Source organism: Cicer arietinum, chromosome 4 (genome assembly GCF_000331145.2).
Source record: "Cicer arietinum cultivar CDC Frontier isolate Library 1 chromosome 4, Cicar.CDCFrontier_v2.0, whole genome shotgun sequence".
Lineage (NCBI taxonomy): Eukaryota > Viridiplantae > Streptophyta > Magnoliopsida > Fabales > Fabaceae > Cicer > Cicer arietinum.
In genome coordinates, this window is record NC_021163.2 from 16385011 (window position 1) to 16411898 (window position 26888).

The 26888-nt window shown below is 30.4% G+C and overlaps 4 protein-coding genes and 1 long non-coding RNA gene across 8 annotated transcripts; 1 reads left to right on the forward strand and 4 right to left on the reverse strand.

Moving 5' to 3' along the window:
- Positions 1 to 16: 16 nt before the first annotated feature.
- On the reverse strand, positions 17 to 1459 carry LOC101504911 (probable carboxylesterase 6). The gene has a single exon (XM_004497054.4). It carries the CDS (start codon positions 1265 to 1267, stop codon positions 215 to 217), a length of 1053 nt encoding a protein of 350 aa, XP_004497111.1. The 5' UTR covers positions 1268 to 1459; the 3' UTR covers positions 17 to 214.
- Positions 1460 to 5417: 3958 nt separating this feature from the next.
- Positions 5418 to 5882, forward strand: LOC101505214 (uncharacterized). Its single transcript, XR_012162605.1, has 2 exons — positions 5418 to 5557; positions 5682 to 5882. It is a non-coding gene; the product is annotated as an uncharacterized lncRNA (long non-coding RNA).
- Positions 5883 to 6057: 175 nt separating this feature from the next.
- LOC101505539 (transcription factor TGA2.3-like) lies at positions 6058 to 9444 on the reverse strand. Of its 4 annotated transcripts, none has more exons than XM_073367034.1 (11): positions 9184 to 9444; positions 8986 to 9071; positions 8820 to 8893; positions 8582 to 8674; positions 8337 to 8444; positions 8158 to 8217; positions 7546 to 7611; positions 7351 to 7408; positions 6895 to 7166; positions 6584 to 6814; positions 6058 to 6425 (listed from the first exon to the last, which is right to left on the reverse strand). In XM_073367034.1, exons 1-11 carry the CDS (start codon positions 9246 to 9248, stop codon positions 6276 to 6278), a joined length of 1263 nt encoding a protein of 420 aa, XP_073223135.1. In that variant the 5' UTR covers positions 9249 to 9444; the 3' UTR covers positions 6058 to 6275. The 4 variants fall into 4 exon arrangements, with proteins under 4 accessions (XP_073223135.1, XP_004497114.1, XP_073223134.1 ...); XM_004497057.4 differs by having other exon boundaries at positions 7342 to 7408; XM_073367033.1 differs by having other exon boundaries at positions 7534 to 7611.
- A 1995-nt stretch (positions 9445 to 11439) lies between these two features.
- Positions 11440 to 14983, reverse strand: LOC101506087 (uncharacterized). The gene is made up of 7 exons (XM_004497058.4): positions 14652 to 14983; positions 13938 to 14401; positions 13195 to 13378; positions 12851 to 13075; positions 12630 to 12746; positions 12171 to 12404; positions 11440 to 11910 (listed from the first exon to the last, which is right to left on the reverse strand). The coding sequence occupies exons 1-7, from the start codon at positions 14718 to 14720 to the stop codon at positions 11692 to 11694; spliced, it is 1512 nt and encodes a 503-aa protein (XP_004497115.1). The 5' UTR covers positions 14721 to 14983; the 3' UTR covers positions 11440 to 11691.
- A 9467-nt stretch (positions 14984 to 24450) lies between these two features.
- On the reverse strand, positions 24451 to 26529 carry LOC101506410 (protein ASPARTIC PROTEASE IN GUARD CELL 1). The gene has a single exon (XM_004497059.4). It carries the CDS (start codon positions 26217 to 26219, stop codon positions 24810 to 24812), a length of 1410 nt encoding a protein of 469 aa, XP_004497116.1. The 5' UTR covers positions 26220 to 26529; the 3' UTR covers positions 24451 to 24809.
- Between the last annotated feature and the right edge of the window lie 359 nt (positions 26530 to 26888).

Here is a 26888-nt window from a genome sequence, read left to right on the forward strand (position 1 = left end):
ACTATTAAATTTGCTCTTCTACGAAGTCTATATATTATTAATGAATTATTTTACATATTTTTCTTATAAAAAAATTAAATTGGGAGAAACACGGTACTTTTATGCAACATCAAGAAAAACCATCAACTTCAACAAATGTTTAGGATGAAATTAATATATAGTCCAAATCTCAAATTTCAATCATATACAGAGAATCATTTGAAAAAACAGAGAATCAAATACTAATGAAGGATTTGACACGAGCCATCATTTGAATAGCTCTTATGTTAGAAACCTTAGATTTACTCAGAATCTGAAAAGCATGTCCAACATCTTTAAACACTTCACATTCAACCCTTTTACCTTCTCTTCTCAAAGCATCACAAAACTCCAAATTCCTATCTTTCAATATATCCATTTCTGAAATACAAACCAAACAAGGCATCATCAACACCTTCAATTCCTCCAATTTCATCAATGGATTACACCATGGATGGTCCCTATCTTCACCATAAGGTAATGCCAAACGCCAATAAGTATCGTATGCTTCTAAATTCAAAGCAGAACCAGATAATTGAACCATGCATTTCTCTGATATTGTTCTTACTTCACCACCAAAAAATGGTTGAATCAAAATTAGACCCTTTAACTTTAAAGGCTTTAAAATAACACTTTCACATGAAAATACCCTTTTGGCAACATTATAAGCTATGTTACCACCTGCACTATCACCACCTAAGAAAACACTAGAAAAGTTGCAATTTTTAATCCACCATTCACATTCATCATTAGCTTCATTTTGATACAACAATTTTTGTTTCAACCATGTTAATGCTTTTAATCCGTCATCATAAGGTGCTGGAAGAGGATTTTCTGGTGCTAATCTATAGTTAACTGACATAATTAAGCACTCAACTTTGGAAGATAACTTAGCTAGGAAATCATGGTAGCAACTCCAAGCTGCAGAACCAACACAAAAGCCACCACCATGAAAATAAATCAACAAAGGTAGTTTTTTTTGGGAAATTGGAACATAGAAACGTGCCCAAATGTTTGTAACATTGTCAATGATTATGTCTCTGGAAATAATGTTAAGATTTGGATTTAAATCACAAGTGACAAATGGAACAATATTGGGTCGTTCTACATATCCATCTTTGTGAACTTTAATTAGACCTTTGATTTCTTCAACCACGTAAGAAGAAGAAGAAGAAGAACCATGTTGTTGTTGATAGTCTTTAGTGCCATATTGTGTATTAAGGCTTAGATTTGAGGTGAGAGCAGTCATTACTTTTGATGATTGAAGGGAGAAATAAAAGAATGAATGGAATTTATTTTGTGATTGGGTTTGAAGCCATTCCTTTATATATACAACATGAGGCAATATTAGAGATCGATGTAAAAGTTACTTAATTTGCTATAAATTATAAAAGATGGCAAATTAAAATAGTTGCAAGTAAACGATGCATATGATGGACAAACAATAAATTCTCCTATGTTTCAAAATAATTAACATATTTGATTATTTTATACAAATTTAAAAAGATGATGAATAAAATAGAAAGAAATTTAATTTTATCAAATTATTCTTATTAATTATTGAAATATTTTAATTATCATAAATGCAAAGTGTGAATAATAAATTATAAGGAATACACATAATAATAATTAGATGATACAATTATAAATAAATAAATAAAAACTAAAACTGCATTGAAAACTAAAAGTATTGTTCTTTATAAGACAAATTATTTTTACAAATATAATAATTATCGTAAGACTGAGTAGTAAAGTGTAATATTTTAATTTCAACATATTATTTTGCGTTGAAAATTGATTTCATAGTAATGTTGAGAAGTGTGAATATATTTTAAATGAGACATATAATATGATACAGATAGAGTATTTGTTTTATGTGTTAAAAATGCTACATTAAATTAGATGACATTTATGTGTACCATAGAAGACATAATCACTTTACAAACCAAATTTAAAGGCTGAGTTAGGCAAATGTCTCCACGTGAATTGATGTGGTGGGTCATCATAATTCTCAAATGCACCTCCAATTTATTTGAAGAGTTCATAACTTATAAGCAACCATGTCAATAGGTTTAATATAGTCATATTGAGCAATAAAAAAGAAGAGGAAAAGCCTCTTAAAAGTGTTGTAGCATGAAATTGTTGACATTTTGAGAAACAATTTGAGCTTAGTGGAGTGCAAACGCTACGGGCTAACATTAGGTTGTCTCCCATTGGCATCATTTCTATGAGACATTGCATAAATGAAATGTTGAATTAAAGCATTAGTTCTTGATTTTTCTTTTGAAAATGATAGTTTGTGGTCATGCTTTGTGGCATGCCTTTTTTTATGAGAAAAAAAAAATTATAAGAAAAATTTAAGGTGAGGAGATTGTGTCTTAGTTCAATGTATAAAAATAATTTATGATTGATTGATTATATAAAAATAAATTTGTATTTCTTTTTTTTTAAAATACATTAGTCGAAATTGAATATGCAACATGTCGAATCCAATATCAAGATGTGACATATCATTTTATTGCATTTTAAGACCCTTAAATCATATAATTGATTTTTTTACGTCCATTCAATTTGTTCCTTATCTTTGGAACTTCAAAATAAAGAATTGGAGTTTTGAGATCAAGAATTATTGCTTGTCGTTTGAATTACATTGGTGCATCTTCTATATAGCTTTTCTTTTTTCAAGAATGAAATATTATGACATAGACTAGTTATTGAGAACTTGGATATTGGATTGGCTGATAGCCAAAAGGCTATGTAGAGAGGATATTTGAGAATTGTTAAATTTTTAATTAATATTGTACTTCTAATTTGTCAACAACAAAAATATTGTATTTGTATATTTTTTGAATTTCATAAATATCCTTTATAAAATTTCACCCAAATATTGTTAATTGTAATAATTCAGTTCTTATCGGTACTGTTAATCACAATTTTCTCGCTCTCCTTCTACCTTGTGTAAATCTGTCAACAACAAAAATATTGTATTTGTATATTTTTTGAATTTCATAAATATCTCTTATAAAATTTCACCCAAATGTTGTTAATTGTAACAATTCAGTTCTTATCGGTACTGTTAATCACAATTTTCTCGCTCTCTTCCACCTTGTGAAAATAACGAATTTTTCACGACTCGCTCCCTCGTGAAAATAATGAATTTTTACCTTTCATGAGAAGAACCCGATACGTAGAAAATAACGGTAAGAATCGGATTGTTATAGTAATATTTGACAATATATAAAAATAAAAATAAAAGGTTATATATCTAACAAACAAATAGATTAGGTAGCTTTTTTCTTGCGCTCGCTACTAAACTCATCCTTGTGTTTCTAGAAATGTACATCCAAATCATACAAATTTTTGTAAAATATGGACTTTAATTGCATATATCTAAAGTTTTTTTTTAAGGGTCTATTTGGTTCAATGGAGGGAAGTGCATGGGAAGGGAATAGAGATATGTTTGGTTTAAAAAATATGAGAGGAGAATTTTTAAATGATTTATGTGTATTTAATCATCTCTCTCTTTCAAATTCTCTCAAAATAGAGGTAGAATAAAATGAATTTTTAAAGTGATGTTACTCCTCTCCTACATTTATCGTCAACCAAACACATGCTAATGTATAGACTTTTTTTTTTTCAATACCTAATGCATCGTTCATTCAAGTTGATGTTTTGGATGGAGATTTTTTTTTCTTCAAAATTTTGGGTGGAGATAGTAGCCCACAAAATTAATCATTTTTAGATAAAGGTGTTAATAGGTTATGTCGTTCGTCAGAGCCCTATAACCTGACCTATTTATAGCTTAGTATGTTTAATAAAAAAGTTATACTTAGACTTTTTTTAAAGTCTATTAATTTAAATAGTTCAGGCTCAAGTTTATAAAAAGCTTATTATGTCTGATAGACCAGCATATATATTTTTTTTTATTAATATTAGTATTTGTTATTTTAAATTTTTTAATTATGGGTTCAATTTATTTTTTATTTTTTTGGAAGGTTGTTGCATACTTGTTAGTTATAAGTGTATTAGATTTGGTTATATATAAAGGTATTGTTTAACCTATTTAAAAAAATATATAAAATATACTATTTAAATTCTTTAAATTGAAACATATTTTTAAATAGGCTTTCAGTTCAAGCCATACTTTTTAAAAAGATCGAGACCTTTCAAAACCTTGTCTGATTTGGCCTATTCCCACCCTACTTGTGGATGTGCCATTTGGTGGTATTCAAAAGCCCTATAAGAAAAGCCCAATAAATGTGTCTCTTAGCGGGCCCATAAATGGTTTTCTCCAACAGAATCTTCAGCCAACCGCTGTTTAGAAACTTAGATTTGTCGTGACACCAGTAGCGATCGAACTCAAAACCTGTCATACCTATGGGATCTCTTTTAAAATGGCAATCTTACAATTCGTATGAATGAATCTCGTATCAACTATCAAATAGCAATACTCATTCACTCAATTACTAATCATAATACACATACAGATTCCTAGTTTGATTTCTTTTTTTTATCTTATCCTAGTTGTTGATTTAATTGCATGGGTCACGTAGTTGAACCATGTATTGTTATTTACCATAAAGAAATGATACCAATATCAAGTTAAAATTAGTTATAGCAATCCAAATATTAGCATATAGTAATAAGTTTGACCTTTATATTGTTAGTAGTGACTTATGAGATGTGAATATGTGATCCAACACCAACAAGATTATCTTAATTGATTGCCCTTCGTATATATATTATTATTATTTAAAACACGATCAAGACAATTTTAGAAGCAATATACATAAATTGATATTTAATTTTTTTAATGTTAACCCAAACCATGAGCATGTCTGATGTTGATGTATGGTGAATAATAATGCCATTAATTTCATTAAGAATAATCGTAAAAACTCTTCTGATTCACTAAATTTGCCAACATTTTCAATGACATCATTATAAAATAATCAAACACTTGCTAACTAACGTACCAAATAGCACCATATTCTTCCAACTTGGACACTATAGAAAATGATATTTATTTACAGTCATTGACCACTAAATACTTATCTCTTATGTTCCTCCAACATTATACATAAACCTCCTAACCCAATTATTTTATATTTCATAATTTATAATTTTATTTCATCAACCTTTTAGCCTAAACTTATAATTTTCTTAGAAAGTTTATTAATATTAAATCTTGTTAATATGGAGATTAATTCAGATCCTAGTGTTTTGTTAGAGACAGAGAACGAGGATGATATTTTTTATGCCGAGATTAAGAGGAGGATTTTGGCTTTGACATCTGAAGAAGACAATGAAGATTTAGTTGAAACCAAAAATTTCAACACATTTAATTATGACACTAATGATGGTTCAAACAGGTTAATTTACAATTTAAACAGTGCAATTATACCTACGCAAAATTTTTATTTATGGGAAACAGAGAGCTCAGATTCACCACCTGTTTGGTTAGTGAACTTATGGAAGAATGGTAAAGGTACTGGAGTGTTCATTCCACAAGTTTCATGCAGACAAAATCAAAGACCAGGTACAATTTTCATCTTTTTTTTTTATTCATTTATAGAGTTAGTAAATTAGTGATTATGTTAGTTGGAACTATTTGCGAAAATTGTTATTTTAGTCACTATTGTGATGCTTTTTATTTTTGGCAGCAAGAATGAACAATAGGAGGAGAAGAACCTATAGACCAGTGGTGAATAAGAAATGAGGAAGTTTGTATTTAGTGTAAAAAAATTGAATACTTTAGCTTGTTATGATGATTCATTCAAAGAAAAAGTGCAGAAGAATAAGCGAGAATAGGCTGTACAAAATTCTCTTTCAATTATCTTATTGTTTTTATTCAACTTTCATGATATCTATGTATAGAATGAACTTTTGAAATTTGTTTAATGCAATTTTGTACCTATTCTAGATTGAAAAAAGAAACATGGAAGTGCAGACATTAAAATTTCTTATATCAAGTTAACATATGAGAAAATAATTGGAATGATATATCTATAGCAATTAGTTTCAGTCCACAACATCCCCTTGAAGTGACAATATACATAACATTTATCAATAGTTAAAAACTTGTACACATGATTATGTAGGTAATTAGATCAGCAGTTAAGGAAAAACAAGGTTTCTTATCAATGAAGCCGTTTGATTATTCGCCCGGTTCATACTTTGAACATGGCAGCGATGCATCACTGAGATCCTAAACACTAGTGATGCACTATAGAACATTAGAATAATGTGTCAGTTCCCTAGTATTCTTTAGGACATGCTAACCATAATGAATTAAGTGCTCGAATTCGCGAAATGAAATCATTTATGACGAGGAGAGCACGAGCAGCTTGGTGCGCGGTCAAAATTCGACGCAGCTGTTGCAGTGTTTGTTGCCTCAATAAGTCAGCCTAAGAAAAACAATAGTTACAATGTTACACACAATTAATTTGTGGAATAAGATAATGTTAGAACAGCAACTCAATCTAAAAGAATAGAGAACACACAAAGCAAAGAAAACAAGATATTTGGTAACAAAGATTACATGTCTTAAAATTAATTATTATACCTGATGAAGGAAAGTTTCTAGTGTTGAAAGCTTGGCCATTGCCATAGCCATTTGGCCCATGTACTCAGCAACATCTCCAGATGCATTGGAAGAAAGTGTCTCAGAAAGAGATTGTTGCAATGCTTCCATTCCTTGAGATAATGCATCCTCAGCCTGCTGAGAAGAATGCTGCAGATTGTATATCCCTATCAACTGCTGATCTGTTAACGCCTCAACGTGGTTTCTAACTATCTGAGAATAAAACCGAACCGAGAATGAGGTTCAGTGTTCAAACTCTGGCTAGCTGAGATGGTAAATTAAATATAAATTACCTTGAGAAGTTCGGACCATCGGAATCCACCAAGCCACATGAAACATCTTTCTGCAGGTGTTTTCCATAAACCGGAAAGTATGTGAAATACATCAGCCTTTGCTCCTATGCTCTTCAACCTGTATAATTCATCATAATGTGCCATGACACCATCTACAAGGAGATGCAGTTCATTATCTCCCGTTTGTGAATTTAAAGCTGATCGTATGTCATTGATTAGTCGTTGATTCTCATCAACCCAACGCGCATAGTCCATATCGAATGCGAACGTGCCTGAATAAAATACTTCATTTAGTCACATACTCAAAAGTACATCATTTATGCATTCTAAAGAAATGCACATCATAAATTGCAGTGAAAATATCAAAAGTACTATAGTTTCTGTTTGAAAACATGTACTAAACACAAACACTGTGTTTCCACCACTAAGAAGCTCAAGGTACTTCACCTGAATTACCATTTCCAACCACTGAATGACCATGATCTCCTGTAACTCCGGACGCAACAAACACACCCTATGGAGAAAAATAAAGCAATTCATTGAAAAATATAAGAATGATAACAAAATTAAATTAAACAGAAATTTCTTTTCTAATGGAAAATTTTGGTTTTAGATGATTCGGCAGGTAAGTTGTTGGACCTGTTGACGTACTTGTTGAAGCTCTTGCTCTATTTGAGCAAGCCTAACTCGACTATTCTCCAATTGTTGCACATATGCCTATTTAAAACCAAAAATTATAAATTATTCAGTTATGTTTCAATGTAAAGCATCAAGATTTGCAGTCCCTTTAACAAAATAGACATAATTTTAGTCAATTCAATGCAACAGAATATCTCTTCCAAGACTAAGTGTCAAATAAGATTATCATTTAAAAACACTTATGAATAAATAAGTATTATAAGATTCTTGCATTAACCTTTGCATCTAAATTAGTCATAAGGCCCCCTTATGCATCTCAATTTTGTAGAAGGTCTCTTATTTTGCTACTTCATAAAGGTTTATAAGTTTGTAAGGACTTTTAAGCTGACACAAAAAGAAGAACAAGGAGCTTGATAAGGGATTCAGGTAGTGTGCAGTCACGACCCCGTGACTTCATCCAGTTAACCACATATAGAACGGTCTAGAACTCTAGATGTGACTGACTGCGTATAGTCACACTGCACACAATCCAAATCCGTCGGATAGCTCTCTTGAGAGATATACTATCGCATAACCTAGGCTCGCGCGCACACACACATCACATGTTAGGATCAAAGCAACTACCTTTTTCCTTAAGCGACTTTTCCTTGCAGCCTCGCGATTCTGCGCTAACCTACGTAGAGACTAGAAAAATGCAACCACATCCATAAATAAATGTAATGGCAGCAATAATGAAACATAACTTGAATTGAAGCACAAAGTCACAAACTAAAATGTTGATGCAATACAAAAAAAGTAACAACCTTGTGCTCTTCAGCATTATTATCCTTAGTCTTACATTGATCCTTGGAATCAACAACTACAAGGTTTCCATTCTCAACACCATTGCACCAAGACACGGTCGAGAAACACTGCAATATTAGGACATAACCACTCCTTCATACTTACATACATAAACAAATAATAATGTGAATTCAAGTTTTAATTTTATATTAGCAATACTTATATGCAATTAAGATTAATATTAAAGGCAATGAAAAAGCAATACTTGATTGTTGTTTTTATCATCAATATCTGTTGTTGAAGTATCTTCAGTGTTTTGAGTGTTATCTGCCATGCCTGAAGAAGCTGAACCAATCCTCTATACAAAAAACATTGCATTTCATTCCAACCCCAAATTTAATCAGATAATACTTTTCATTGTTATATACTTTTGATTGTTATACACTAAATTTATTTATATAAATATATTATTAGAGAGAGAGAGAGAGAGAGAGAATAAATACAGTGTTGAATGTTCCATACTGCAAGTTATTTGCAACAACAGCGACATTACTAGACTTTTCACCAAACACAGAACCTAGAATGTGATAAAAACAAAAACAAAAATGAAAATATTAACAAATAAGGTACTGTTATATTTTATTATATGTTTATTAGAGAGAGAGAGACTTGATGTTAAATCAACAGTATGGTGTTGTTGGAATGAAGGATGAGGATCAAAGAAAGACGTTGGATTAAGGTTGAATTCATCTCCCCTGTTTCAAAACAGAGAAACTCTGTTTTAAATAACAAGTTTTTCTACTATTAAAAAATATGGGGGTGTGAATAGTAAAAAAAGTTTTATGAACAGAAAGAAACGTAATTTACCGAAACAAGAAGGAAGAATGAGAATAAAATGGTGAGGCTGGTTCAGTTGCATTGAAGCTTTGCATTTTTGTTTAGTTAACTGCAAACAACAAACTATATTTGGGAAATCATTGTCATGATTATGAGTTTTGTGTTAAACAACTTAGTGTGTGGATGCACAAAATGAAAATGCCGTTTTTTTAGCATGAAAATGAGATTGGTTTGGTTTGATGTTACTTTAAGAAGAGTGTTGTGTTGCGTATCAATACCAACGAATGACTCATTTTGCTGTTGTTTGCTACCACTAAATGCTTGGTGCATTCATTAATTAAATAAATTAATTTAATTTATATACATTATTTTTATTAAATATAAATATAAAAAAATTATATTTATATAATTAATCGTGATTTATCGTCTATATAAAATTTTGTATACCACATAAATATTAAATTTTATAACAATATAGTATTAAAATCTGTCCTATTTTTGGAGCCTTAAATTAATTACATCATCAATTCAGAGCATAGGAAAGGGATAACGAGAAGATTTTGGTTGTTTGCATGCTTCTCTCTCTAGGATCCTACAGTCATAGATGTGATCTTTTTCGTTTTGTGTTCTCACTCTTTCAGGCCTGCGAGCAACTCTTATATGAGAATTTGGATTTAGTGCACTTACAGAAACATGATGTAACTGATCTTAACCATTCAATTTCAGATCACTGGTTGAGATCGTTTTAACTTAAAACACAGTTTTTATCTAAACGTTTGATTTCGTATTAAAAGTGGTGTGTGTAACTGCATGAATATTTTACTGTAGGGAATCTGAGTCTCTTATATGGCAGAACACCAAATTAAGAATGTTTGACATAAATACACAAATAAAAGAATAGGAGTTGTGTGTGCGTATTTTTTTTTTTTAATCTGGAGTTGTGTTTATGTAATATTTGTTCAAAATATAAAAATATGAAAACTACAGTATATTCGATAAAATAAGATTAAAAAAAATGAAATTGAATGGTCTTTTTTCACTTTTCACTAAATCTCTCTTCGTACTTTATATTTCTCTTTTAATTTTACTTAAAGAATAATAAGATTGAGAAAGATAAGGAATAAAAAATATATATAACGGATGAAAAGATTTAATTTCAACTATGATATGAGAAAGGTTAAATAATCACTTCAACTTTGGTCTATAAATTGTAATAGTATTTTTTTAAAAATAAAATCATAAAAAAATACTAATTATCAATAAATTTAATATTGAATAAATACTTTATTCATTTCTTGAAATTATAGGGCTACTTCAACCCTGACCTAGATTCTATATAATTAAATAATCTTGCAATCATGCAGTCAATAGATTAAAGATACTTTGATCTGAATTCAATTGTTCACATTTAGAGTCTGTATGGTTCTATATAGAGGAATGAAAAATTTAATAAAACGGATGAAAGTAGAGACAATGTTAATTCAAAGAGAAAATTAATAAATTTTAATAATTTTATATTTAGTTCAATGACATGAAAAAATTTAAATTGTATTTTAGTTGTATTGAATTTCTCTTCTCTTCTTTGAATTCTCCCAAAATAGAGAAAGAATAAAATTTCACCCCATTCAAATTCCTCTAAACAAATGTAACTAATAGATTAAAGGTACAAAGTTGCTAAGGTTTTAAGCCTCAAAATTTTAGGTCTAAAAAATTAAATTTAGTTATAAATGTGTATAATAATACTGATTAATTATAAAAATTCAACTATTTCACTTGTATTTAAAAAAATTATACTATAACATCTATTTTATAACTCTAAATACGTTGGAAGGGTGAGGCATCTGGAAAAGAGTGAATGGTGAGATTGATAAGATGTGATAAGATTGAGGACAAGTAAGTACAATAATAAGAGCAAAGATAAATGTTTTGTGGGTTGTAGGTGAGCATGGTTAGGGTAAAGTTAATTAAAGTAAAAATCTTTGCTTGAAAGGAACCCCTTGAGTGACCTTAGCATTGGGTAAATCAGAACAGGTACAGTGTGTATAATTGGTGTTTGCTTTGATTTGAATTTGAATTTGAATAGTAGCAGCAGCGTGTGTCAGAATCAGAACAAGTATCTGTAATATAATGTGTATCTTACGCTAATTCTGTGTACCAAATTGGAATGCGTATAATAGTGCACTTTATTCTGCATTTATATACACCAACAAGAATCTACTCCAATTCATTTTTCTCGTGTTCCCCTGTCAATTTTCATTTATCCTTACACAATCCAAACATCATAAATTCACAATAATTAACTTTTGCTTTTCATTTATTTTATTTTTGTAAAAAAGTAAAACAAACTGTACATTTTGTAGTTTATATTCACTCATCCCTCTACACTACAATGCACTTTTCAGTTCACTCACATCCAATCTAACATTGTCGATTACACTACCAGAAACTTTATCCTATTCCTAATAATTTAACACACCATGTTAATATGCTACATAAATAAACTATTGTAGAACAAAATAAAACAATGCATGTGAATCTTTAAATAGATGCGTTTTCTCGTATACGATCATCATCGAGTCGATAGTGGGTTAAAACTTCCCTAGCTCGAGCGCTTCTATATTGAAGTCGATGATGTAGTGTCTCAGACATCTGGTTGAAAAATTCTGCATCCCACCTTTGAATCAATAAAGGGTCTTCTGCATAACAAATATATATCGATGTAACAGCACTCTCCACCACAACCATTGCCAATCCAACCTGAAAACATAATTACATATTTCATGCCACATTCATGGAATTAGATTTTTTGTATTTTTTGTAGACGCATATACTCATCTCGACTGTCTGGTCTAAATCAATAGCAGAGATTATTTAAAGCTTATTTAGTGAATGTGTAATATGAACTGTGCGATGCAGTTACATCAGTGAATCTAGACAGCCACACACAAACAATAACATTCAACATTATACATTATACATGCAGCTTGACAAACTTAAAGAAGGAAATTGGAACTTACCAAAACCATACCCATTAGCATGGATGTGGACCCAATCATAATAACTCTGTCACTCCATTTAATCCATGCCCATACACCAGAGCAAGTTCCAGTTATCAATCCGCCGAAAATGGTGCCCATTAGCAGGACGGCACCCGAACAATCATACGCCACGAGTGCCTCAACCCCAGTTGACTGGAATAACTCCCATGCATCTCTAGCCGAATGGTTAAAGCTTTTACCATTAACAGCAATCTGTAATTCACACCATGAACCATGTCATACTCCTCCTCAGAAATTAGTGCAAGTTTGAATTGACTGTGAGTTTGACAGAGTCATAGTAATTTTGGCAAAAATTACACTCTAAAGCTTCAACAAGATCACGGAACTACCGCGGTTTAGTCAACTTCGTTGCGAATCCAAACATGCATTTAAATGAAAATCAACAATCTGGTTAATGACATGGACACAGAAGCATACCTGAACATAGGCATACTTGTTAAAAAATCGAACAAGAGTCTCCACAAGATGGAAAAGAAAATCAACGCAACAAAGCAAACACTCATTGTTGCCAATCTTTGATCGAAGTCCACGTATCTGAAAGAAAAAACAATATGCTGATAAAAGAAAAATAAAAAGGAAGAGTCTCTATAAATAAAGAAATTAACTTCAATTTGTGACAAAAGCAAATGATTGGTTACCTCCCATCGCAGTGTTCTAATAGCAGCGGTGAATAATGAGCCATAACAAATGCTACCAAAAGACGTTGTTAAGGCATATTGTAAAGATTTCATTAAGGAGTTGGCAGGAATTGAAGCTGCCTCTCTACCACCATGGGAAAGAACAAGAAACACCATCCCAGACACTATAACATGCACAGTATTACAGAGCACTGCACCTGTCCAAAATAAGCTTACAGAGAAAACCTGCAAGCATGAAATGTAATAACTGTGTAATCAGACAAGGAAAGCTTAAGCGATCGGCTCCCATAACCAGTCCAAACAAGAATATAGTATAGAATGAAGAGCAAAACTTGCCACCTCACCACAAGAAGCCACCAGCGTCCCCCGTCACTAAGGTTCGAAGCCACAACACCTGCTGCTCCAAATGACCATAAGACCATCCATAAAAGCACAACAAACATAAATGCATATGACACTCTCATAACCTCAGGAAGATTCCAAACCATCTTCACAGCTTTTTGCAGAACCAACATCGTAAATGGAAGTCTGGAGAAGAAAATAAGCCACCAGGAACCATCTTAATTAAAGACTCAAAAAGGGGGAAAAGAAACGGCTCAATATACCAAACTACAAAAGTCATATACCCCAACAACATTGATCTACAATACATGAAAGTATGCATTGAGTGGGGAAACAAACTTAAGGAACTGAACTAACGGCTGCTTATTTGTATTTCCGCGGACGAGAGAATATATTTGAATTACAAGATTTATAACAGTGACTCACAACTGTGAAATTGTCATAAAATATATACACCTCAGAACTTTGATGAAGAACAAATAGCGAACCAATTCATCATCTTACGAGAAAACTAAACCTGTATCAACAGGTACATTATTGACTTCTAGATTGCAATTTCAAAATTATTGGAAACAATGGAAAAATCTAGAACTTCTGTTCAAAAAGAATACAGAATTGGTGACAATTGAGATAACGAAATACTATTATTGAACTAACACATTCAGGGCCAATTGAAAGAACTTGTTAATAGGAAAAATAACTATGATCCAACACAAACATATAAAGTATGATTTCAGGGCAATACCTGTCTATGACGGATATAACATACAAGAACTGAAGAGCAGCACCAATAGCAAAAGCAACCCCCCAGAAAAACTGCTCAGTCCAGAAACACAAAACACTGATAACAGCCAGATATGTGGTAAGGATGTGAACGGACACCTTCATCATTTGAGTAGCCCGAGAACCCAACAACAACATCCAACTCCATCCAAGAACAGTCCCAATTCCACCAGCAACGGCATAGAGCGGCCAGTAAGTCTCGGTTAACCCGGCGGCTGCATTCCCAGAAAGACCAGGGGTGTACCTATCAATGTTAAGTCTATTCTCTTTCTCAAACCTATTTAGGCCAAGAACACCTAGAAGGAATCCTAACGCAATCAAATGGATCACAAATATTCCTAACCAAAAAACATCATGCCACCGCCGCGATTGGTCCGCGGTCACAATTTCACTCCCGTCGCCACTTCTCATACTCCGGGCCGCATTCTATCACCACAAAAGCAACTAAATTTAGAAACTTTGACTTGGTCTCTGAGTCTTTTTAACTGACCGGTTAAAACAAAGTCAATGACAACAATGAAAAAAGATAATAAAAGTTTATTGCTATTGAAGGGAAATTGGGGAACTCCAAGTGAATGAAAACCAGTTAAAATAAAAAGGGTAAACCCTAACACAATGAATATTCTAAAAAAAGAAGGGTAGATACCCAGATAGAGTAAAAAATGATCCATCAAACCTGATCGGTGGTGGGTATGGAAGCGAAGTCAGAAGAGGAAGAGGAGATAGTGGGAGAATGATCCATCATTGGGAATGGAGAAACATAGTGTTAATGTGTAAGTAGAAAAAAAAGAGAGGAAAAAGAGTGGAAAATGATGGGAAAACGTGTGTAGCAAGGCGAAGGAAACAATGGAGAAGAGAAGGTCAATGAGTATGGTAGGGTGGTGGAGGAATTGTTTATTAGGGTTTTGAATAATGAATGAAAATGACTTGGATGGAGATTGGAGATTGGAGATTGGAAACTCAAAAGTTATTAACGGCTAACACAACATTCTTCATACAGACAACATTGGCGTGCGCGGTAATTTTCCAAATAAACTCTCCTCTCCTTCCCTTTTCACTCAACAAGTACATTTCTATCGCTCTTGCAATCTTTTCAATTTTTTTATGACTCCTAAAAGTGTATTTTTAATTGTTTTATCTAATTTTATTTTTATTTAATTAGTTGTTTGTACCGAGGTGTAAAATTAAATTGGTAATCATTTTGAAAATTAAAAATATCTATTTTTTTATTTAAATATTCTCTTTATTGAAAAAGTTAATCAAAATGCTTCGGACAAAATATATCAAATTATCCTAATTTTGCACTTTCAAGAAGTCGCATCTTCTAGATGCAACAACAGAAGGAATAATCTTTTGGTTTGATTGTAGTTCTAACCCTCTATTATTATCAATTTACGGAAATAATATCTGTATTTTAAAAGTCGTCAGTTTTGGTCACTCCCTCATATTTTTGACCTAAAAAAAATACAGAATTTACATATTTTTAATGATGTGACATACAATTATATGATATAGAACTATTTAGATGTATTAATTATTCAGATTTCATTAATTAGATTAAAAATATAAAAAAAATCTGAAGTTGAAAGCTATGTTTTTATTGCGTTTTATTTTAATTTTATGGGTGTTAATCATTTTACCTTATCGTATTATATGTCACGTTATTTAAAATATTTCACGTTGTCATTTTTAGTTAAAAAATTAAAATGAGGTACTAAAATTGTTGACTTTTAAAATAAGAGACCAATTTCGTGAATCAATAAAAATAGAGGGATTAAAATTGCAATTAAACCTATTTTTTTGTATCAAGTAGGAGGTCGCATCTTGGGGATGCGACCACCTAATATATTTAACTTTTTTTTTCTTTTCAATTTTAACATTTGAATAATTAATTAATTTAATTAATAAAAAATAATTAAAATATTTAAAAAAACAAAGTTATATTAATAATATCAAATAAAATATTTTAAATTAGAAGGAAAAAAATACAAAATTAATGTGGTTGACTATATGCGCCAAAACAAATCACGTGTCTCTAATATATTTCAAATAAAATAGCAACACAATTTTATTTTGTTAACAATTCTATCATATTTTTACTTCGATCTAATAAATAAAAAATAACAATAATAAAAATAAAATATTGTAAATATAATAAAAATAATAATAAAATCAAACAAAATTCATTTAATAGAAAAAAAAAATACATCAAACTTTCCTTCATATTTTTTCTCTGATCTAATAAATAAATAAAATATATTTTTAATGTAATAAAAAAAAATAACGTGTCACTCCTATTTTATAAATTTTAATTCTAATTTGTTAACGACTTCCTATTAGATTAGAGGTAAAATAGGAAATGACAAGTTTTTTTTTATTACATTAACAATATTTTATTTTTATTATTATTATTTATATTTATATTTTTTGTTTATTAGATGAGAGAAAAAAATAGGAAGGAGGTGCTAAGAAAATATAATTGTGTTGTTTTTTATCTACAAAACACCATGACACTTTATTTGTTTTAGAACATGCACTTTGATGTATTTTTTTCTATAAAAATGTATTTGATTTGAAATAATTTTTATTATTATATTATATTTACAATATTTTATGTTTATTATTATTTTTTATTTATTTATTAGATCGGCAAAATAATAGGGACATGTTATTTGTTTACTACGCTAAAAATGACATTTTATAGCGCATCTTTTACGGCGCTTATTAAATACAAACGTTGTTGTATAATTTTTTAAAAATAACGGAGGATACAACAGCGCTGGTCAAACAAGCGCTGTGGAAAAAGCGTTGTTGTAGGGTTATATAGGGTCACATAGCGCTTGCACATAATGCTTACAACATTTTTACAGCGCTTTTTGTAAAAGCACTGTAAATGGAAGCTCTCTCTTATAGTTTTTACAGCGCATTTTTAGCGCTTTAAACACAAGCGATGTAAAATGTAGCGCTCCCACCTTATGTTACATGACTTTTAAAGCGCTTTTTGTGAAAGCGTTGTAAAATTCATGCGCTTTCATATAATTAAATGACCTATTAGAGTGTTTTTTATACAAGCGCTGTAAAAGACTTGCGCTTTAAATAAAAATCATTAACTTTAAATAAATAAAAACAAATTTAATACGTTGTCATAACCTTACGAACCCTCACAACCACATGAAAGTGATTCAATTGATGATGGTTTATATCTTAAAGATGATCATGATGAGGGAATTTGGATTAATCAATCGTTTCGTATCGTTAATGGACAAATAAATGTGAATCCCACCAGGAAAAGAACAAGGACATCTTAATGTGTTTAATTGTTTTATATAAGCCATGTAATCTGAACTGAGTTCATGTAATTTTATTGTTTGATCTGCCAGAATTGAGCATTTTAATATTTAGCTGTAATAGTTCATTTAATTAAGGAGATCTTTTACAGCACTCATTCAAAGAGCATTGTAATAGGCTTTTAAAAAAATAAAATAAGGATGTCTTTTACAACGCTCATTCAAAGAGCGCTGTAATAGGCTTTTAAAAAATAAGTTAAGAGGTCTTTTAAAGCGCTTGTTGAAAAAGCGTTGTAATAGGCTTTTAAAAAATAATTTAAGAAGGTCTTTTACAAAGCTTTTTCAAAGAGCGCTCTGTAATAGGCTTTTAAAAAATAAGTTAAGAAAGTCTTTTACAGCGCTCTTTCAAAGAGCGTTGTAATAGACTTTTAAAAAATAAGTTAAGGAGGTCTTTTACAGCGCTATTTCAAATAGCTTTGTAATATACTTTTAAAAAATAAGTTAAGTATGTCTTTTACAACGCTCTTTGAAAGAGCGCTGTAATAGGCTATTAAAAATTAACTTATATTTTTTTAAAAATAATTACATTAAAATGAATATATTTTTCACATGCTTTAAATTTTATTTATCATATATACATTGACAACGTAATTTTTATTTCATTTTTTTTTTACAACTCTACTATATCATTTTAAAATATTAACGTTTTATGTCTTTTGAAAATAATCTTAACGCATTTTATATATATAATATTACATATTTCAGAATTAAATCAATATTATGAACTTGCTTTCTTTTAAATAAGTATTATTTGGTTTTTGAAAAAATTTACAATTTCTTAAGAAAATAACATTTTACTAACATAATAAACCATAACAAAATAAATAACTACAATAAAAAAAGATAACATTTTAATTTGAGTAAAAATTTTACACTACTACAAATATTTTACTGACACTTTTTTAACAAATTTTACTAACATTAAACTTTAAAAATAATATTATATGAAACTGTAAAAATAATATATTCGACATTTTAGAATAAAATTTTAATTTTTTAAAAATATTTTATAACCATTTAATATTTTTTTGGACTAAATTTAACTTTTTTTCAATACCAATGTATAAGATACTAATTTATATTTAAAAAATTATTATATAATTACTTTATATAGAGTAGTGTTTGACTTGAAAGTTATGAACAAATAACAACTCTTCTCAATCAATACAATAACGTCATTGTCAAAATAAAAATGAAATAATATTAATTAAATAACTAACTTCAAATAAAAAGTTAACATTAAAAAACGTTGTAATAGACTATTAAAAATTAAGTTAAAGAGGTCTTTTACAGCGCTCTTTCAAAAAGCGTTGTAATAAGCTTTTAAAAAATAAGTTAAGGAGATCTTTTACAGCGCTGTTTCAAATAGCGCTGTAATAGGGTTTTATATATAACAGTAAACCACTTCAGTTTTCTCTTCATTTCGTAAACTTCACTACGCTTCAGAGTCCTCATCATCTTCATTGTCCTTCTCATTGCGAACTTTACTGTCCATACGAACCATATTGTCAACCATCTTCATTGCAAATCATCTCCATCTTTGTTACTATCCCTACCAACTCTCATTCAAATACTATCCATAAACCCTAAACCGCTTCAGTTTCCTCTTCATTACGTAAACTTCATACGCTTGTTTCCTCCTCCTCTTCATTCTCCTTCTCATTGCGAACCCTACAAACAATATTGCCTTGTTACTAACTCTCATTACGTAAACTTCATACGCTTATTTCCTCTTCATTCTCCTTGTCATTGCGAACCATCTTTGTTTATGCGAACCCTACTCTCCTATGAATCGTTCGTATTTCTGCACTGTTCTTCTTTGTTCGTATTTCTGCGCTGTAACCCTATTGTTCTTCTGTTTTTCAGGTATTGTATTTACTAGTTTTTTATTTCACTAAAATGCATGCTGAACTTATACTGTTATCAATGCACAAATATTTATTGACGTATATGTTTTATTTTATAGTGCACTCGTTAAACTAACAACATCGGCTGTGGGTACTATATATTGTGATTCGTGAAGGAGATTGTTGATATGAATCAAACTATAATACCAGAAACGGTACGTTATTTTCATTATTTGATTTTCATATATAAACTATGTATATATTTGATTCTAACTTATTTATGTTCAATTTTTATATCGCACAGTACTTTGACAATTCTAGTCCAACATACTCTGAAAGACATCTAATTGAAATAAAGGAAGACGGGTGTCAGTATGTGATTGAAATAAAAATTATTTGATTTGCTGGGAAATGGCATGCTGCAAGGGATAGTTATATGAATATATGGTAGTTATGTTCTATGTAGTTCTGATAGTTATATGTATATGAATAGGGCACATTTGAAAAATTGTGAATATGTAGTTATATGAATATGTATATAGTTTTGTGTTGTTGTCAATATGTGAATATGTATATGAATATGTTGTGAACTGATTGTGTAAATATGGAAAGTTATGAAGTTAAATTATAAAGTTATATAGTTATATTGTTGTGTACTGATTGTGAAATGATTGTGTGAATTGATTGTGAACTGATTCTGGATGAAAAAGATTTTGAAAAAAATAAATAAAAGACAATGTTGTAATAGGTGCATAATAATGCATCTATTGAATGCACATTTTACAGCGCTTTTTGGAAAAAGCGATGTAATAGGTGCATAACAATGCATCTATTGAATGCACCTTTTACAGTGTTTTTTCCAAAAAACGTTGTAAAACGAGTATAACAAACGCACAATATATCTACTTATTTTATAGCGCTTTTTTATTTTAAAAAGAGTTGTTGTATCTTTTACAGCGTTGGATGCTACAACACTTATTTTTTGAAAAAACGCTGTAAATGGCTTAAAAAAGCGTTGTAAAATAGGTTTTTTCGCGTAGTGGTTTTTGCACATCTAATTCACTGCAATAATTTGATGTATTTTTTTTCATCAATTTAATGTATTTTATTTGATTTTATTAGTATAATTTTGTTTTTTAATTATTTTGTATTGATTAAATTAATAATTGTTATTTTTAAATAAAATATTGTTATTTTTAGTTTTTTAGAAGAGATCTAAGTTATGATTTGATTAATAGATCTATTTTATAGAACAAATATATGAGACATATGAATTATAATTTGATTAATAGATCTATTTTATGCAACAAATACAACCCTTAACACTCTTGCAAAACTTAGTAGGTAATTTCTCTACACATACTTCTTTCATTTTATTGGCTTTGATAAATAATATTTGTGTGAACGAATATAAAATAATTATCAAAATAAAATTGCAATGTGACATATCATTATGAAATAATTTTTATATATGAATTTGATTGGATGTATGAAGGTAGATAAATTTTATAAGAAAAAATATTAATCATTATTAATTGTGACAAAGTTGTGAAAATTAAATTATATAAGTCTATATGATAATTGTGGTTTGATATATATATATATATATATTAATCGGGTGTGATAAATTTCAACTAGACTTGACATTTAATATAGTATTGTGGTTTGTCGAAATGTATATTTGAATCTAATATGTGAATGTGGCATGCTATATGTGCATCTTTTCTACTTACATGAATTAATCTAATCAAATGACATGCATCATATAATTTGGTGCATGTAGATCATCATTACACCACATAAATTGATATGCGTAGAGATCATCACTGTATATTTACGAGTATATAGACTAAAATTTATTTTATCTAATTTTTAATTGTTAAAAATGTTAACCAAAATTTAATCTACTACATCTTTATAATAAATTATAAGAGTTTTCGTCAATATATTTTTTTAAATTTATAACTTAAATTTTTTATGTATAATACAATATTATTTTATTTATATATTAAAGTTTTAAAAAATTAATCACCTCAATTTTTTAGTTCAAGCTTTGTCATGATCACTAAAATTAGTCACAAAAATATTTGGGCTTACTTTTGTGAGAAATCTCATGGTAAAAAGTGTTATTTTTATTTTAAGAGATTAAATTGACTCTTTGATTGTGTGATCAGATTACAATGAATATTCATTTCTATTTAATAAAATATTTTCAAAAAAATATTATCCTAAAATGAAATATAAGAATAATATATATATATATATATATTTTAAAAATTAAAAAATTTGATTTAATTTATATTAAATACAGTAACTTTTAAGTTAATTTAAAAAAAAAATTATTTTGAATGAATTACTAAAATAATCAAAATATGATTTCGCATCGTTGTAACTCTTTGACATCGTTATATTTATCAACTCTATTAAATTCTTACAATTTTAATAGGAAGTTATGACTTCTGACATTTGGTGTTCTTTAGAATTGGTAATAAAATTAATTGAATATAAAACTTGGTACAAATTATTCAAATAATAATAATATTCTTAGGGTAAAAAAGTTATATAGTCCAATCGTATACAATCATTTAGACATTTTGTGAATATCTTATAATATATGATTACAAAATACAAATAAAGTAAACTATGATTGAACATATATTCTAAGCTAATAATACATAATAATTAGCATTTTATTTAAGTTACTTATCATTTGTCTAATTTGATTGACTTAGGATTTGATATAGCTCTCTTTTTGTCTTAACACTCTTAATCTTAGAAAGAACGAATTAAAAAAATTTGTTCAAAAGATAAATAAAATTTTAACGATAATAATTTTAGACTTTGTTGGAGTGACATTTGATTTTCACTTTTGAAATTTTTAAAAATTGAATTAGATTCAATTTTAATTTTTTTTTTCAGTTTAAATATTAACTTGAGTTTAATTTTTTTAATTAAATTACTCTTTATCTCATCTTACTATAAATTCACCAAATATAAAAATTAAAAATAAAAATTATTTTAAAATAATTTATATATTATAAAATTATAATAACAATGGTTGAAGTAATACTTGTCAAATATCGCTATCGTAGCGGTAATCACTGAAGTATAAATGTCAATTTATAAGGAAGAGAGTTTGAATTTACATGTCAATTTATATGGCAATAGATTTGAATTTTAAATTAACCCTTTAATTTTGTTGTTGTTAAAACTTAAAGATTTTAACTCAAGATTGATACTTGTAGTGAAAACATAAAACAAATAACGTTATTGGTTATGAAAGCATAAAAACGGATAACGTTATTGGTTATGAAAGCAGAAAAATAGATAACGTTATTGGTTAATAATAAACACACAATTTTAAGTTATCTATTTAATTTAATAATCAAAATACTGTAAATAAATATAGATAAGATGAGATAAATCACACAAAGATTTATCCTGATTCACTCAATTCGAGTTACGTCCAATCCTTACAGTTTGTGAGATTTTTCACTAAGTGTTCAAACGGATAACGTTATTGGTTTTTACACCATCAGTTCAGATCAACCTTGATCTGTTAAACAACTTTACCTTTATGTCCAAAAATGATTTCAAGAGTCTACCTTTCAACCTTTTAAGAGGATTTTTATACTTTACCTTTTACACATAAAAGGATTTTCTACAAGCTACTCAAACTATCTTCAATACAATAGTCTTGAGTTTACACGATAATGATTTAAAGTGTTTTGTCAGAATCTGAGAAAGCTCAACACTTGTTTGAGTTTTGATTCTTTTGACAGATAAATACAACAAAATGATTCTAGAAATCAAATGAGAAAAAATCAGAATTGATTCTAAGTAAGTGAATGAGAGACCTTCGAGTATGATTGTATGTAAGTGATGATTTGCTTTGCACTTGATTATCTATTTTTTCCTTAAGCTTGGAGTTTCTTTTATAGGCTTCAATGAGGCTTACGACAGCTTATATGACCGCTGGAAAGGGTCCAGTTGTCATGTGTTAGCTGGTGGATAAAATTAGACTTGAAATAAGAATGCTCTTGACTGAACATTATTCATTTTATTGCTTTATGAAGAAGCTAATATGTAGCCTTCAAATTATCCATCATTGACAGTATGTCATGGCCTTTTATCACTTGTACATATAGCTAAGATATACAACTGAAGCATACATCAATAACGTTCTTCGTTCTTGCCAATCAAGCTGAAGAATATCACTATTGACTATTGAGAATGAACTTGCTTAATTTATCATGAACCATAGTTTTTATCCTTTGCATTATGGATTGATTTTTTGCTGAGATGAATTCTGTATATTCCTTGGAGAAACTGATAACCTGATTGTTAAATTTATGAGCAATTTTTTCTTCAATAGAGGATATCATTTTGTTCTTGAAGTTTCAGAACTCTGGAGAATTTCTTCGTTTTCAAGACTTTTGTCAAGAACGTTATCCATTCTATCTTTGTATTTTTGCTTATTTTTCAATGTAATTTTGCTTGTAGTGTTTGACACATATCTTTGATTATTACACTAAAAAATACATGTTAAATTAACATATCATTTAAAATTATAATTAACTTTCTTAATTAATTTTTATTTGTTTACATCAAAACACTAATTTAAATTTTGTCTTAACAATTACATCAAATATGAGTGTAGCCAGATTGACAATCGAGATGGTGGCCGGAGTGTGATCAATAATAGTTGAAGTAATAGACAGTGATAATGGGAATCGGTAGTTGTTGGAAGTACGTGGTCGATTGCGATGTTAATATTTAATTGTGATTGTTGGAGGGATTGCGATGTTAATATTTAATTGTCATTGTTGGAGGTGGGTAATAGTAATTGTGGTGGGTAGAGTGTTGTTAAAATAGTTGATCAGATATTAATTTAAAATTAAAAATTACAAAACCTACTATCTAATTTTTGAATTTTAGAAAAAAATTATTATAAAATTAAATAAAAGATATATTTTGATTTTAAAATCAAAATAAAAAACTTACAACCACCGACCTTAACGAGCACTTCTAATTTGAGTGAAGTTGATTATAAAGACTTTGAATTCAACCACTAAATTGTTCTCCTTTCCCCATAAACAGAAGAAAGTTTGTTGTCCTCATATTATCTCCAAGTCTGCATTTACACACTCTTTTACAATGTAAAAAAAAAGCCACCGCTAGAGCTTTGTTGCCATTGCCAGAGAGTCTAAGTTAGAATAATGGGAGTGAAGCAAGTACCCCATAAACACCTCATGCAGAGTATCCAAGACTTGTTCAGAACTAAAAATTTGGAATGGTTAAATAAATTTCATAAATTAAAATAGTACATAGTAAAAAGAACACATTTAAAAGAAGACAGGGAGTACAATAATAACCCCAACCCAAAGAAAGAAATAGAAACTTAATTTACTACCACCGTCCACCTTGTTCACAATTCACATGCAATGCAACGCAACGCAACTAATGGGATTCATTCAGCTGGTCCTGCCAACGTTGCACCCTTGTCCAAATGGACCCATCATTCATTGCACAACATAACACACGTGAAAAGAATAAAACACATCAACATCCTATGCTATCACTATGTAGTAACGGTTACATTCTAACCAATCCAGTAACCAAAAAAATAAAAAATAAAAATTAGCAACTATTTGGGGAAAATCCAACAATTGAACGGCCAAGATCAAAACTGACACGTGTCCCTTGCTGCTGAATATTCCCGATGATTGACAAAGATGACATCGTTGGAGCAAACGCAAAACAAAACGTCCCCACCGAATCAACCGGTACCAGGTAATTTTTCGCCGGAAGCACCAACCCTTTCCCTTCTCCGAAATGAAACGCCACCGTCGGAACTTCCACGCTCGTCTTCGACGACAAGTCGTAACACGTATCAAACAACGACACGTCGTTCGTCGCCGGCAAATCCTTAGTCCCTCTCTTAAACGCGTCACGAACTAAATTATACACGTTGCTCTGCAACCGTGTCACCGCCGTGCCGGAATCCACGATTATCCCCCCACTTCCCGTGGGATCCACCTCAAAACTCGTTTCCGGAATCGGAAGTAACTCGCCGCCGACGCTAATTCCCGTGAGTCCTACATAGTAAAAAGTGCTCAACTCTGGGTTACGCCGTAACGGCGCGGTAACGGCGTCACGAGAAAACGGAGAGTCAAACTCGATAGTTGAAACCAAGTCAGAGTCACGATCTACGAGACAGTAAGAAAACGACGTCGAATTGAGCTGAGCCGGAAAAGAAAGCGGCCCGCCGCCTAAGCCGAGCAAGCCGGCTGCGCCGACGAACAAACCTTCATTATTATGACCGCAGCCGATGGCTATGTTGCGAACGGAAGTAGCGCCGATTGTAACAGTCTCCGTTACGAAGTCGCCGACGGTGTAGGAGCCGTCGCCGTAGGAAACTTCGTAGAGACAGTTACCGTTATGGCACTGAGATTGATCAAGCCATTTACACTGAGCGGCTTCACAAGTGAGCGGCGCGTAAGAAGCCGACGAAGCCGGCTCGAAGATTGGGTCGGCTTGGTGGTAACAATCGGCGCATGGTGCGCATTGTACCCAGCTTATATCACTGCCAGTGTCAAGTACCATGTAAGCTTGACTCGGTGGCTCACCGATTCCGATTCGGGAGAAGTACTCGCCGCTTCCTTGACTCGTTCCGGAAATAATGGGTCCAGAAAGTTTCTCTACATTGAAATTTGGATCTAACTGAGTCACTATGGAGTTGACTCGGGCTGAGTCGCGGGCGAGTCTTGCTAAAGTTAGTGACTTGTAGTCAGCGTGTGAAGGTTTATGAAGGGATGCTCGTGAATGCAGCTGCATAGAGAGTGACGCTGATGCTAATGATGACGATGGAGAAAAAGAACTCTTATGTTGTTGTTGTTTGAAGTTGAGAACTTGATATGTTTTTTGAATTGAAGTAGCAACATTGAGAAGTGTGGTTTTAGGAGTAGTGTAGGGTGTGGTTCGAGAGTGTGCTAATGGGGAAGCCCATAAGAAAATGAAGAGGATGAAGTTGAACAAGAAATGACCCATTTGAATTGAAGTGAGAAACAAAGTGTAATGTGTTTGAGTATTAGGAGATAGATGTTGGGTTTTTATTAGCTAAGAAAAGGAGAGTATGGTATTGGGTGATTCTTCATTCATGTCAAGATTGTTGGAGAAGATAACAATGATTACTAAAGCAAAGGAAAAAAGAGTGGGGCTTTGAATTAGGATAAATGTGCTTGGGTGATTGATATGGGAAGCTTGGTGATTGGCATAGTTTATTAGTTAGCATAATGTTTGTACTTTGGAGCTCTTGTTATTGTATGCTTTCTTTGGTGTCATAACCTTTGCATTTTGTGGTTAATACATTAGTGATTCCTTTATAATTAAGTACATTCTGTGGTTAATATACATAAATGATTCCTTTATAATTAAGTATTCAATGTCACAAGATTCTCTCTCAAATTTTGCATCTTTATTTTGTTTCTTTTTCGTCTTGCCACTAATGTCTTTGTATTAAGAAACTAAAAGAGACTTGTAATAATAACTCTCTTCCTTTATATCGCTAGACTAAGAATGGAAAAATTAAAAGGGGGTAATAAGACGTTTTCAATTTAATCTATAAGAATATAAATATGATAACTCTATAAATATTCTAATTTAGTTTTTAACTCTATAAATATTTTTTAAATTTATCATCTCATAGATGTTCGTTAC